Source organism: Dermacentor variabilis, chromosome 3, assembly GCF_050947875.1.
Source record: "Dermacentor variabilis isolate Ectoservices chromosome 3, ASM5094787v1, whole genome shotgun sequence".
NCBI classification, from domain to species: Eukaryota; Metazoa; Arthropoda; class Arachnida; order Ixodida; family Ixodidae; genus Dermacentor; species Dermacentor variabilis.
Genome location: NC_134570.1, coordinates 104397009 through 104409820, shown reverse-complemented (window position 1 = coordinate 104409820; position 12812 = coordinate 104397009). Strand labels below are relative to the sequence as shown.

The following is a 12812-nucleotide window of genomic DNA, read 5'->3' as shown; positions in this document are numbered from 1 at the left end:
TCCTTAAAGAATTAAATTATGGAGTTTTACGTTCCAAAATCACTTTCTGATTATGAGGCACGCCGTAGTGGAGGACTACGGAAATTTCGACCACCTGGGGTTCTTTGCATGCACCTAAATCTAAGCACACGGGTGTTTTCGCATTTCGCCCCCATCGAAATGCGGCCGCCGTGGCCGGGATTCGATCGCGCGACCTCGTGCTCAGCAGCCCAACACGATAGCCACTCAGCAACCACGGCGGGTAGAAAGAATTCTGGCATAGAACAAACCTAGATGTACGCATTGAAAGATAAGCAGGGTCAAATCATCAACAATCTAGAAGATATAGTAAAAGCAGCGGAAGAATTCTATACTGAGCTGTACAGTGCCCTGGGGAGTCAGGATATCTCAATTATAAACAGTAATGAACAGGATACAGGAACTCCTATATCTAGCGATGAGGTCAGAAGGGCATTGCAAGGCATGAAACGAGGTAGAGTTGCAGGAGAAGATGGAATAACAGTCGATTTAATCAATTATAGAGGAGATATGATGCTTGAAAAACGGGCGGCTCTTTATACGAAGTGTCTATCGACTGCAAGGGTCCAAGAAAACTGGAAGAATGCAAACATTATACAAATCCACAAAAAGGGAGACGTTAAAGAAATGAAAAATTATAGGCCCATTAGCTTACTCCCAGTATTATATAAAATATTTACCAAAATAATCTCCAATAGAATAACGGCAACACTGGACTTTATTCAACCAAGGGAAGACGCTGGATTCAGGAAAGGATACTCTACAATAGATCACGTCCATGTCGTCCATCAGGTTATCGAGAAATCCGCAGAGTACAATAAGCCTCTATATATGGCTTTTATAGATTACGAAAAGGCATTTGACGCGGTAGATATACCAGCAGTCATAGAGGTAATACGTAATCAAGGAGTATAGAACGATTACGTATAGACCTTCGAAAATATCAACAGAGGTTCTACAGCTACCTTAATTCTACACAAGAAAAGCCGGAAGATGCCTAAAAAGAAATGCGTCAGACAGGGAGGCACAATTCACTGTGTGCTTAGAAGTATTCAAGCTATTATACTGGGAAGGCTTAGGAGTAAAGATGGATGGCGAATATCTCAGCAACCTTCTGTTCATGGAAGACATTGTTCTATTCAGCAACAATGGAGACGAGTTACCACAAATGATTGAGGACCTTAACAGAGAGTGTGTAAGAGTGGGGTTGAAGATATAATATGCGGAAGACAAAGATAATGATAAATAGCCGGGCAAAGAAACAAGAATTCGGTGTCACCAGTCGGTCTCTAGAGTCTGTGAAGGAGTACGTATATCTACTTCAATTATTCACATTGAGCCCTAAGCATGAGAAGTAAATTCACAGAATAAAAATAGGTTGGATAGCATACGGCAGACAATGCCAGCTCCTGACTGGAAGCTTTCAATTATGATTGAAAAGGAAGGTGTACAATCAGTGCATTTTACCACTGCTGACATATGGGGCAGAAACTTGGAGACTGACAAAGAAGCTTGAGAACAAGTTAAGGACCGCGCAAAGAGCGATGGTACAGAGATTGCTAGGCATAACTTTAAGAGACAGAAAGAGCGGTTTGGATCAGAGAACAAACGGGTATCGACAATATTCTAATTGACATCAAGAGGGAAAAAATGGAGCTGGGCAGGTCATGTAATGCGCCGGTTACATAACTGTTGGACCATTAGGGTTACAGAATGGGTACCCAGAGAAGGAAAACGCAATCGAGGACTACAAAAAGCTAGGTGGAGCGATGAAATGAGGAAATTCGCGGGTGCTATTTGGAATCGGTTGGTGCAGGACAGTGATAATTGGAAATCGCAGGATGAGACCTTCGTTCAGCAGTGGACATAGAAGAGGGCGATGATGATGATGATGATGATCATAGGGATATTAACACCATTGTAATTTCAACGTGAATAACCAAACTAAATTGCTTTTTGTTGAGATAAACCGTGTATCAATAAATAAATGTCTGTTTCATATGCAGGTCCTTCCTGGCTGTTCTTCTAGTCATCATCATTTCTGCTACTACAACGGATTACATCATGAAAATGAGGCCGGAAAACAACGAGAAACGCAGTACGTAAATTAAATTATATCTTATTTTGACACTTTCTTATAGGGGGTCGTCTCCATCAGATGTATTTCACTGTTCCGCTTTTATTTCGCTTGCGTGCATTGTGCGTGGGTGTTATTTTATAATTTAGTCTTTCATCTTTCCTATCTTAGCGTCATACGGTAATATCGGTGTAAATGTCGCCAATCGCTTGGGAAGTTTCAGTGCCTGTTTGCGCGAAGGAATACGAGATCGCTTTGAAATGGCTACTCAAAGTGACATACGTGCTAGAGGCTAAATAATCAGCTCTGAATTGAGAAGCTCCATTTTACACAAATCCGTAGGAATGAGCCAGCAGCGTTCCGTAACCCCTCCAAAAACATGCACTTTCGTGTGAAGGGCGAAGCTTTGAAATTGATAGCAGTGGTTAGCGTTGCGCATAAATTTCAAGAATAAGCGAGGGCGTCGGATTAGGACGACGTATCACTGAAGGCAACTGCTGCTGGGCACAAGAAACCGCGTCCTCGCACTCTTAGTGTAATGAGGTGTGATGCGAGCGGACCTGCTGGCGTTGCACCTCCATCAAACCGCTGGACAACTACCGGGTTTCGTAGCTGGAACTTTACTGTACGTTCCACTGACACCACTGATTGCACCACAGTGTAGCGTGTGGACGGCAGCTCAGGCGGAACGATAGTGTTCGGGCGCACAGCGCTCGTGCCAGTAGGGGAATGCAGAGCATTGCCATTCCTTCACTGCAGGGTCGATCGAGCGGGGCGTGAAGGTAAGGCCACTTGCGCTGAATCGTTCGTGCAGATAAACGTCTCGCTCGTGTCTGGAAGTCTTCTGACTTTCCATGGCTGCGCATTCGTGAGATACGTAGACAGCACAAATATAGGGCCAATGCGTCATCGCGCCGTAAATGGGCCACCGTCATTCCATTACCACCCAGGATTGCCACCTTTGCCGAGAGAAAGTAAATTAAGTTATGGGGTTTTACGTGCCGAAACCACTTTCTGATTATGAGGCACGCCGTAGTGGAGGACTCCAGAAATTTCGACCACCTGGGGATTTTTTACGCGCGCCTAAATCTATGTACACGGGTGTTTTCGCATTTCGCCTCCATTGAAATGCGGCCAACATGGCCGGGATTCGATCCCGTGACCTCGTGCTCTGCGCCGAGAGAAAGTAAACCGACGCTCAGAAGTTGGGTGGAGGGGGCGTATGTTTCGGATTACTATAGCAAAAAAAGATATAGAAATAAAATGCGAAAAATGTAAAGTGGCGATATGGCTGGTACAAAATTTGAATCATAAAAACATTTACTAGAGTGCGTTATATAAAAATTCGCTAATTCGCCTATCGTGTCCTGGGTTATTGTGGCGGTAGGCGCAGTCACAGCTTGTGCTCGTTGTGTTCATGCGGTCAAAATTGAAGAAAGCGCAAAAGCGCATGATGGCCGATAAGATCTAAAACAAAGAACCAGTGGGTTTCTTTTTGGTTATATAGGCAAAAGATCAGAAGAAAACAAAACGAACTGTTAGAAATGCATCGTTCAGTAGGGAAAAACATTGATGAACCGTCTAAAGAGTTAAGAGTGAACCTAGTTGCCACAGTTCAGCTGTCTTTTTTGTGCGAATGCCTGAGAAGGCGTTTGATATGTAAAATCGCCGAAGCTATTGGCCGTCTTTCGTGGTGCACGGAAAGATTGCTCACGGAGGAACAGAACTATCCAAGAAATGGTGGCCATCGTCGAGCCTGATCACTACGTCGCGCACTGCGAGCTCGTTGTACGAGTTTGTTTACACTGGGCCTCTCCGTTGCTTAGCCGCCATGCTCGCCCGGTGAATGGATGTGATGACGCCACCACAGCGTTCCCTCGTGGTATAATGCGAAGCGTACTAAATTACAAATTAGTCTAATACGCATCCAGTGTACAACTTGTAAGCTTTAAAATGCTTGTAAACCACGTTAAAGTAACTGATAATATTGTACTAAATGCATTTGCTTTATAACTTGCTTCTGCATGTAATGCACTCGGTGGAAGGACAAACAAGTGAAAGAAGGCACGACCATGCACCGACGGTATGATCACATGAGCCCCTGTTTCTCGACCGCCCAGAAGGCAACGCCCAAGGAATGATAGCCACCCAGAGTGAATCGAGATAAACCAATGAGACTGGAGGCTTGTCGAAAGATAAACTGTGTCTCGGTACCATTTGTGCTTTCATCTTAGGGTGTCGCCAGAGCTCGTGAAGATACCGAGTTTCGCCAAACTCCGCGCATCCTGCATAGCACCCCATTATTGAATTGAGGCCGCTGTCACCAATCTCGTAGATTTCTTTCGACAAATGTTATGATCTTACGCTTTTCTTGTTAAATTTTCTGCACTAGTCTCTTTGCTGAACTTGTCATGTTAAGCGTGTCACCTCGAGCGAGAGCACAGAAATGGCATGTGTCGCCTGCTCTGGTTATAAAGTGACAAATGCCTACTTTCCGCAGGTACCCTGCTTGAATTCGTGACGGCTTTCTCCGTCACTTCGAACACGCGTGATTTACTCAAAGTGGCTGACAAAGCACAGGCCAGCCAGTACAGCATGCAGTTTCTTCACGGCATACGCTTCTTCTGCATCATCCACATCGTGGTCGGCCACTTGTACACGACTCTGTCAGACTCTTGGTGTAAGTAAATGCTACATGCTTTGACTTCAGATGTGTGTGTCAAGACGCACACATGCTCGCAGACCCGAATTGTAAAATATTGAAAGTCGTCTAGTAACCACTTCGACTTATAGGAGCGGCACGTTGGTTCTTGAATGTGTTGCTTATGCAACTTCATCATTCATCTAACACATTTAAAAGATGTGTTCGGAAGAGCATGTGCTTGAAGTAAAGCCCACGCATAGAGCTGCAGCTTAAAAGCTTACAACGATGATAATTATTCCACATATATTCGTTACACCGTACTTGAGAATAACAATCATGTGTATCCACCTCAGTTTCTTTTTCGTTTTCTTTTTTTTCTCATTAGCACGTTTACTGAACATGTTCGTCTCTTCTGACGAGTGGACCCACATGATCGCCGCTGCAGGGTTCAACAGTGTGGATACGTTCTTTTTTCTCAGGCAAGTCAACGTGATGATGCATGAAGACTTGACAAAAGACATAAAACAATTCGGTGTAGTCAATAACGCGAAGCCGCCGCGGCAATATTTCAGTATTAATGACATTTTTTGTAGCCCTCAGCATTGTTAGCTCAGGGCCAACTTTGATTTCTCTATTTAAAAACATCCAAAACGCGTAACTACATGTGTGACAACCGTTCAGCAGATTTGAATGAGAGTTGTCGCTTGTCCGGAAGAAAGTGAAATTTTAGGGACTATGGGAAGCAGAATTTTGATTGCGGGCTTGGAAGCTTTCTCAAAAATTGCCTAAAATCCCTTTGGTTAAAGATAAGAAGAAAGAAGTTTGAAAATATAACTCCGGACAAAATCCGATATCGCACTTTATAAACTACTTTCATTAGAACAGCTCAAAAGGAGGAAATCGATATATGAACTTATATATTGCTTCAATTTGTGCCAATTTTTAGAATGATTTTGCAAATATCCTACTTATGAAATCTTGTTCGATTTCAAAACGGTCTATTTATATCATTCTTGTCCAGTTTAAATTTAATATCAAGTGCCGTTTACAAAATTGTGATATCATTTCTCATTGCTGGGTTACAAAGTGGCAAATTTGATTATTTTCTCATTTACATATTCAAAAGGTCTTATTAAATTATCCACAACCCAAATAAAAGTGCACTCCTTAGAGTGTATGGAGCTTAACTTTTTCTTTTAAATCCGACAAATCTAATCAAATGCTGTGCAGTGCTTTCCGAGGAAACCGATTTATATGTTCCCAGGTATTTACATCAGAGCCCAGGAGCTAGATTTTCATAACAGCTACCCCGTCCTTAGTATGCTTAAGCGCTCGTGCCAAATATTTGATTGCACAAGAACCGACGGTTGCCAAAATGTTTTCGGGACATTCATGCAGTGTATTATTCATTATTTATTATTATTCATTGAAGTTTTAAGCAAGCCTGAGTGAATGTTATTAAAGCAATGAATATTCCGAACAGGCATGGCTGTGTTCAGGTGATGGTGAACCCCGCGCATTGTTTACCCTCTACTGAGGAGTGTTGCCTGCAAGGAACATACCAGAAAAAGAAATCTTGCGGAGTTCCAGTATCGAGTACCAAATTTCTGGCTAAATTTCTTTGGCCATCGCTGAATGACAGCCAGCAAGCGTGATTTGTTGGTTTCGAGCAGAAACACAGGATGAAGAAGAAGTTTGGCATGAGATTCGCTTCTTGTTGAAACCAATGTCAGAGGAGACAGACCGATGTCAGATCTACGGCAGTAGTGGTGGCACACACGTGATGTAAAGCGAATGAAATGTACACATATGGCTCACACATGATTATTTTCACATATAAGCTGCATTTGCAAATTCCAAATGAAGCCTCAGGTGGCTTGGGGTGAAACCCACTTGCAGTTTCCTGCTTGTGGTTTTCCCCGTACTGCTCAGAAAAGTTTCCGCGGTGTATTTTTTAAAATTTTCGTTGCCTGTACTTTGTGTTGATGTGTTTTGCAGATTTAGGTAGAAAATAAACATCTTTTTCGGGTATTTATATGTCTCGTCCTTAAGGGTTAACACATGCAATAAATTACAAAAGACTTGCTTGCTTGCTTGCTTGCTTGAACACGCTTCTAGTCTGAGTTGGCTTCCTGTTTTTGCTATGACGAGTGCTTCGAAACATGCAATCTTTTCTCTTAGTCTTCTCGTGTGACATTATCAAAGGATAATTTTTTTAGTTCGGTACACGAAGTAGCCAGCTTTGCAAAATAAAACAATCATGAAAAGTTGTGTGATATTGGGCTACGCGCTACTCGAAGACGATTATGTCGACCCTTGGAACTTGTGCGACGTGCCCATAAGTGGCTGCGGCTGATCTGAAGACGACGACGTGCCTTGCTTGATGTTGGCTGGCTTATACGTTCTATCTTCGTAAATTTCTCCAGATGTAGTTTTACTGCAAGAAACTTGGATATCACCCGAAAAACTATTTTGTTTTGTTTTCTGCACAAAGCGGAAGTTCCTTGCGAAAATTCAGACAACTGCGGGGTTCCCCAAGGCGCAATTTTATCCCCGCTGTTGTTTAACATCTTACTCATCTCCATTCCTTATCCTCAGAATGTAAGCCCTTGCGTTTTCGCTGAGTATAAAGCATTTCTGCTTCGGCAAGCGATATTCAGTCACTGTACGAGTGCTTACAGCAATACTTATGCGAGCTAGAAACATGACTGGACAGTATCCGCTTGTCCTTCAAGGTAAATAAGAGTGCCGTTCTTGTCTTTCCTCTGCAAGACCTAGTTACTATATCCTTTTCATACCACCGTTCCACTATTCAACAAGTGTAAAAGGTCAAGTACTTTGGAATTATTTATGATAGAAATGTTAAAAGGCGTCATCATATTGAACACGTAACTTAAAGAGCTTCCCGTCAATGGAGATACGAAGAAGGATAAGCAGCAATCGATGGAGCATGCACCGAGACACACTCATATTGATTTACCGCATGTATATCCGTCCTATATTAGAGTTCGGTTTGTATTATTCCCCGGCGCTTCTGCTTATAAAGTATGTCCACTAGTTTTGCTGGAATGGGAAGCGTTTCGCTTATGTCTGGGGCTACCAAAATTTGTAGCAAATACGGTGCTCTACAAGTAATCACGAATGACATCCCTTGAAATGACATCGAAAATGCTCACCGTTGAAACATTCAAAAGGCTCTATAAATCCCCGCTAAGAAGGTCCCAGTCAATCTTAATCAATCAACCAGATCAATTTTTTGGAGTTTGATAGCCTCGGTTCAACACGCCAAATGTGATTGCAACACAATAGTTATTGAGTTCGTTAGAAGCACATATAAATGATGTAATCACGGTAAACAGTATCTCAAATTCATTGCTTATCTTTTATAAGGACATGCACCCAAACAATGCAATGCAGCTTCACTAGCTTAATCTTAACGGCTTACTCCAGGATCACTTGAATCAGCTCCACAGAAACGTAATTATAGCAATGGATGATTCGCAGAGTGAAAAAAAGGCCGCATTTGGAATTTTTTCATCATCACTGGGTATGACTTTTTCTGCGCGGCTTCCCAACTTCGCTCCAATATTCATAGCGGAATTCCTAGCTGGTGTCCTAGCTTTGTGTAAGCTACAAGTGTGCACCACAACCACGGTAATCATCAGAAAGGTTTTCTCGCTGTGCACCTCACTTACTGCTCCCGGCGAGTCGCATATATTAACAACTTTCTACTCCCTGCCTCCAAGTCATCTGCGGAGTGTACGATTAATATGAGTACCTGGGCAGAAAGGCATACTTATGAATGAAGCATCAGACAGATTAGCCAAGGCTTCTATCAGTGGTCCTGTGGTAGCCATTCTTCCAACAACGGATTTTATCACTTCTGTCATGTTTATAAGATACATCCTTTTAACATCGAAATCAACATCAACTCAGAAAGACATCATCCTCAGAATTACACCACTTACAATTCCCTTGAAGCAGTAAATTTTGCGCAACACGGCAGACGGAAGTGACGTTAACGACACCGCGTTTGCGACTCCCACCCCTAAATTTATACATACACCAACCTGGTCTGGCAATTTCCCCCCTTGTGCCACTTTTACAACTCATTACAAACGATGCAACACTATTTACTGGAATGCTGTCATTTTTTCCTGCCTGATAAAAAGGACATTAGAAATTACAGCGCGACCAGTCGTCCTGCCACTGAACACTCCGGTGCTGCTGTTTTTCGGAGCGTCTGTGCTTGGGCACTCATGCAGGAATGTACGCATAGGCATAGAAGAATTCATTATTGAATCAAACCGATTTCACTGTTGACCGCATAATTCAGTGCACTCGTCCTTCATTGCGGCATTTATTATATATATATATATATATATATATATATATATATATATATATATATATATATATATATATATATATATATGGGCAACCGTGGAGCTGACCACGGCGGCGGTTAGACCTGCCACGCATCAGAGGGGGCTACGAATCCCTGGTCCGGAGAGGCCACCATTGGAGTCTGCACCTGGCAACGTTTAACGCTAGAACGGTATCTAGTGAGGCGCATCTAGCAGTGCTATTCGAGGAATTAGAGGGCACTAAATGGGATATAATAGGGCTCAGTGACATAATTGGTGTCAACTTCCGTCGCTTTAATTTTTTGCATCAAAATTATAGATTTTTTAAAATTCATTGCCTTAACATATATGTACAATCTGCCCGTCCCTTGGCCATTCCCTATGAGCTGGTATGCACCAAACATGTCCGGGTCATCATCATCATCAGCATAATCATCATCATCATCATAATCTATGTCGCCTAGCTCTTGCTACACTTGTAAACACACCGTGTAAATAGTCTCTGCAGTGTGCTTTCATGTAACATTTATGTGGTGGAGGTGCAGCGTACTTCTTACGACGGAATGTTCCTAGCAACCGCCACCTCGATTCTGCCTCCATGCCTCAAGGTGATGAGGCGTCACCGCCAGCTACGCCTGCGACCACTACCAACTTTATCGTCCTGGTATGGTCCCGCCATTCCGGGACCTTTTCTGGGGCGAACATATTTGAAGTGGATGGGAAGCTCAACATGTAAGAACGAGTCAGCAAACAGAATGGATTCGGTCCAACCATTCTGCTGGTGAGCGCCATATTTTACCTAGGCCGCACCCCTCACATGTGGTGGCCGATCCACAAGAACCATGTCACCGGCTGGGGCATGTTCCAGCAGCAGCTCCGCCACCTTTTCAGGCAAATTTGTTCGATAGCTCACTCCCAAGAAACAACTGCCGGTACCTGCCCAGACGCCAACTGAACCTTATTTGTACATACAGGACGTCCTAGCCAGATGTCCGAGGCGGATAAGATCGCTCACATTTGTACTGGTATTACGTACGACGCGTTAGCTCTATTTGTATTCAGCGTAGACAATGCGATCAAACAGTGGCATCGTCTAGAGCAAGCGAAATGCCGGCGCATCATGCCTCAGTTCAAGCGTCTGCCGAATACCGCTGCAGCGCGAACTGTGAGGCATCTTTGTCAACCATGCGCATCAGACGGCGTAACGCGCGTCGTGCGCCGAAAACTCGAGGGCACTTATCCGGTTTCTTATAAACCCATGGTATCGGACACCTCGACGCCGGCTGTTTTATTGATCGAGGCCGTTGTTCACCAGGAATTAGTGGACCTTGGCATGTACTCTACTCACTGCGGCATGAACTCTCCTGACGCCACCCTAGTCTTCGCAGGCAGGCCTCGTCACGGACCGTAAGCCTTTGATCGTTCCAGAAACCTGTCCGAATGTAGAACAGCCGATGCTAAAGCTATCAGTTTCCGCTGCAGCCGAGCGGGACACATTGCTTGCTACTGCCGCAGCCAGTAGCCCTGTGCAGTCCCCTAGCCCATTTCCCGCTTATTGAAGTTCCTGCTGCACTGCAAGCTGCTCTCCATCCCGCACCGATTTCTTTGCAGCCAGTGTCCCTGAGGTAGGCATCAGCTATGCCCAGTCGCCTCCGCCGCATCACAGTCCATCTCGCTCACCGACTCGCCGGCGTTCTCCATCGCCGTCCTTTAGCCATCACTTTTCGCAAGAAAACTAGACTGCGCAGCTTTGGAGGTGAAGCTGCACTCTCGACCTTGACCCTAAATCCTCGGCTGCCCTTACGTGCCCATTGGAACATTTTTGAAGTCCATGTCGACGGCGTCTCTGTCGTGAATGCAGTTTTCGTCGTCGCATGAAGTTCCTTGCACCTCCCAACACCCGAATCATGCGTCTCGCTGAAGGGGAGACGGTCGCAGTTGTTGGTATGTGGACAGCTTGCGTTAACCTAGCTGGTCACGATGTGGTTATTATGATGGTCCGTCCCCAGTTTCCCCATGACCTTATACTCGGTCTTGATTTCCTTTCTACCAATTCCGATCTGATTGATTGCTCCACCGGTGTCCTCCGCCTTGATGTGCCTCGCCTCTGAGAAACCATTGACTGACCTCCTCCATCACGCTTACATTGCTCCGAATTTGTTCACCTACTATCTAAAGCCTGACGTATATCGAATGGTCATGTTCGCCAGCTGTTCCAGATAGGGACTACTACGCGACGCCTCTTAATGACGTCCTGTTGACGCATGGCTTCGCTGCAGCTTACATGGTCCTCAGCATTATGGCAAAGAAAACCTGTCTTCCAATTGTGAATTTTGGCTTCACCAAGCAAGTACTTCCACATGGGCTTTCCCTTATCCACCTTTGTGGCCTGCGATACGTTCAGCTAGAAGATTTTGTAGTAGTTGCTACATGTCCTCAGAAGGGCACTTCGACACCGACAACTTGTGGCCGCCGCGAAATTCGCAGCATGGTCACCTGTGACCTTCAGCCTGAGCACACTGAAGCCATCAGACGTATTCTCGAGTTGTATGGAGACATTTTCGACTTCGGCAATCGGCCTTTGGGCTAGACGTCCGTTGTCGCACATCTCATACACATAGGCGATGTCAGCCCTAGCTGTTCACCGACGCCCCTACCGAGTGTCTGCGTCTGAGTGAAGCGTTATCTTGCAGGAAGTGTACAAGATGGTTTTCAAGGACATTATCGAGCCATCCTCCAGTCCGTGGCCCTCTCCTGTTGTTTGAGTGCAGAAGAAGGATAGATCTTGGCACTTTTGTGTAGACCATCACCAACCAGTTCAAGAACATTATGAACAAAGACTCTTACCCGTTACGCGAATTGATGATGCCTTTGATTGTCTGTGTGGTGCCGCTTACCTCTCGTATATGACCGTGGACCTGGGTTTAGGCAGGTTGCTGTGGATACCAGGAGCCCAGAGAAAACGGCTTTTGTAACTCCTGATGGGCTTTATAAGTTCAAGATCATGCCTTTCGGTCTGTGTGAGGCCCCGACCACATTCGAGCGAATGATGGACTCTCTTCTTCATGTGTTAATGCGTTATACACGCTTGTGGTTATTAGACGCCGTTTCAGTCGTTCCTGCATTACGATCCTCCTCCATGTTGTAGACGCTGCCGGCGTACAGCCTTACCTAGAAAATATTCTAGCCGTGAAAGACTTCTCTGTGCACTCGTCTGTCAAAGTTGTTCGCAGTTATGTGGGGCTCTGCTCTTATTTTCGCAGGTTCGTGAAGAATTTCGCAGTGATTGCGAAACCGTTCACAGATCTTGAAAAGAAGCCCCTTTTACCTGGGTTTCTGCGCAAGCCGCAGCTTTCTGCGAGTTAACCCCATTCCTCACAACGCCTTCCATTTTGGCCCACTTCGACCCATCAGCCCAAACCGAAGTCCGCACTGACACGAGTCATTACTGAATAGGCACCGGCTTGGCCCAACGTCAACATGGATTGAAGCACGTCATCGCTTATGCAAGCAGACTGCTGTCCACATCGGTGCGAAATTACTCAATTAAAGAACGTCAGTGCCCCATTTTTCTATGTTGCAGAATTTCGGCATTATCTATTTGACCCACACTTCACATTAGTTTCCGATCACCATGGCTTTTGCCGGCGCGCCTCTTCGAAAGGTCCTGCAGGCAGACTCGCTCGGGAGCCTGCATAAAGATGCC

At 44.8% G+C, this 12812-nt stretch overlaps 1 protein-coding gene across 1 annotated transcript in view; it reads left to right on the top strand.

Annotated features, from left to right (window-relative positions):
* Positions 1 to 12472, top strand: part of LOC142574664 (nose resistant to fluoxetine protein 6-like) — a 34072-nt gene extending 21600 nt beyond the window's left edge. The window contains exons 5-8 of the mRNA XM_075683701.1: positions 2025 to 2116; positions 4596 to 4775; positions 5125 to 5218; positions 12370 to 12472. Of these exons, the coding sequence (XP_075539816.1) occupies positions 2025 to 2116; positions 4596 to 4775; positions 5125 to 5218; positions 12370 to 12472 (469 nt within the window). The remainder of the gene's footprint in view (positions 1 to 2024; positions 2117 to 4595; positions 4776 to 5124; positions 5219 to 12369) is intronic.
* The last annotated feature ends 340 nt before the right edge of the window (positions 12473 to 12812 follow it).